Genomic DNA, 2,624 nt, shown 5'->3' with positions numbered 1-2,624 from the left:
AAAACAATTATTCAATGAAAATCACAGGATTAGTATGGATCCACTAATTAAGAGCGTATTAGGAATTGAATCTAATGATGTTATTACAATTAATGAATTTAACAGACATGTTGTCGAACAATTAAGAGAAGCCACCATCAACAAACAAAAGAAGGAAGATATTTCACAAAAATTCACAATTTTATAATTTTACTGAATAGATCTTTAACTAATATTCATCATCTACTATTTAGAAACATTCTAGCATGCAATTTCATTCCAATTCCTTCATCTTTAAAAATAAAAAAAATGACATCCAATATTGCTGATGAAATTAATATTGCTGAATCACGTGTAATTGAATTGGCGGATAGTAAGAATCCAACCGGAAAGGTTTGGCAAAAGATTGATGAAAAGAATGGATGTACAGCAGTAGGTTTATAGTATTGATTGATAAATAGTAAAAAGTGGAATTTTTGAAATAATATTTAATGAACAACAATTTGATCATCAATTTTATTGCTTGTAGGAATTTGCTGAGCCTCCACCACATACTGGATCTTACAAGGTTACCTTCTTAATGTCTGGTATGTAGATTTATGATTCTAATATCTTGACCTTTATCCACATGATGTCCCACATGATGTTTATGAATAATTTATTTCATGATTAAATTATTATTGATCATCATGAAAATTACTTTAAATAATTTATTAATAATTAGGATTGACACCTGAACAAGTTGCCAATGTATTGTGGGATAGTAATCATGTTTTAAAATTGAGTACTTCCCTCTCCGAAATTAAATCATTGAAAAAGGTTGAGGATATTGAAGTTGTTGTTCACTCCCATAAATCACCTGCATTTGGTGTTTCAAAGAGAGATTATTTGATTTGTAGAAGATTGAAAAAGAGAGAAGATGGATCAATTGTTTTATGTCAAAAGAGTGTTGTAGATAATGCATTGTATCCAGAACAATCAGGATATGTTAGAGGAGATTTGTTAGTTTCTGGTTATGTCATTAAACCAGTTAAGAAACCAAACGAAACAACTGCTACTAGTTGTCATGTAACATATGTTATTCAAACTGATGTTAAGGGTAAGTCATTTCAAATATTGAAATATTTACAATGTGTAATTATAGGATGGATACCAGATTTTGTTAAAAAGATGGCCAATTCTCAATTGTGTTCTCAATTACTTGATCTCTATTCATATGTAAAGAAATTGTTGGGTATTAACTAAATATTATAAATGTATATAATTTTACTTTCACCAATATTCAACACTTTGCCAAACTCCAAGCAAGAATTTGAAAATCCAAAAATCCAAACTATCCTACTTCGTACCTATTGTTGTACTATCTATTCACCCATGCTCAGAGAGCTTTTATGAAGAAAGAGTTCTACCTTAGATCATCTCGTTACATACTAAGAACTGCCATTTCGTATCGCATTAAAAAAAATGCTTTCAGCAATGAGTGTAGGAAATGCATTAATTTCACCTTGTGGGAGCACTGGAAAAAATACCTTAATTACAACTATTGAAAGTTGTGTTTTTAATATCAATGACCACTATCGGAAGAAGAAAGAACAAGAATTTACTGAAGGCTTGTTAAGCTTGCAACAATATTGTTCTCAATTAAATGATGAATCAGAAAGGAAACTAAGCAACGAACCAGAATAATAAGGAATAGTCCATGTTTCTTTCTCCAGAGCAATAAAGTTGATCATCTCGACAAGTTAATTTTCACAAAATCCAACAAATCAAAGTGTGCAAAACAGAGAAATATCTATTGTTCACAATCTCACAACAATTCAACTTGTGCAAGTTCATTTACATGAAAACCATAAAAAAATGTCATCACACGAAGATGCTGAACCAGTTACGATAATTTTAGATGGATACAAATGTGGACAAAACAACACCCCCATCATGTATAATATGCTGCGGAATACAATGAACAAGAAAAGAGAAGAAACTTTACAAAACTTGAAGGAATATTGGAAATATTTAATAATTATTCATCATTCTAAAATGATGAAAAGGAAACGTGTTACTGAATTATTTAATTCCATTCCTACATTGGAAATGAAAAGACAATTTTTATTAGGATATGTCATGAGAGATTGCGGCTTTATATATGGTAACTCATTTGAAAAGGATGAGGATTTTATGATTCAAGTTTTGAGGAATAAGAAGGGAAAGATTTTTTTCCAAGGTGATTTGTGGAAAGCAAAGACCTTTGTTTCTAAAGCTGTTAAATATTATAGAGATGCTCTAAAGTTTGCTTTATGTACTATTGATTCAGAAATAATTTCATCATCTCTTGAGTTTAAACCTAATTCTCTTCAGCATTGTAAGAGAGATATTAGAAATGATAAGGAAATAGTGATGAAATCTTTAGGGAAAAACTATGGAACTATTATGTTTGTTGGAGAAAGTTTATTAGATGATATTGATATATTGAGAAAATGCTTATCAAAGAGCAAAAATTTAAAAACCTTGAAATATTCGATGACTGAAACACAGTTAATGAAAGAAATTGTAAAAAGATACCCTTTCAATATTGAGGTTTTATAAATGGTTGAAAGACGAAATTGACTTTGAGGTAATGCCAAAAGATGTGTTGGTATCTTTAACCC

General features: G+C 29.9%; 1 protein-coding gene across 1 annotated transcript; it reads left to right on the top strand.

Annotated features, from left to right (window-relative positions):
- Positions 1-288: 288 nt before the first annotated feature.
- NAEGRDRAFT_76605 (uncharacterized protein) lies at positions 289-1,224 on the top strand (the record flags this gene model as incomplete). Its single annotated transcript, XM_002668435.1, has 4 exons — positions 289-411; positions 509-566; positions 704-1,078; positions 1,124-1,224. 4 exons carry the CDS (start codon positions 289-291, stop codon positions 1,222-1,224), a joined length of 657 nt encoding a protein of 218 aa, XP_002668481.1.
- Positions 1,225-2,624: the final 1,400 nt, after the last annotated feature.

The sequence above is a fragment of the Naegleria gruberi genome, assembly GCF_000004985.1.
Source record: "Naegleria gruberi genomic scaffold NAEGRscaffold_216, whole genome shotgun sequence".
NCBI lineage: Eukaryota > Heterolobosea > Eutetramitea > Acrasida > Naegleriidae > Naegleria > Naegleria gruberi.
Note: the sequence above shows the minus strand (reverse complement) of the source record. Positions and strands in the feature narration are given on the sequence as shown.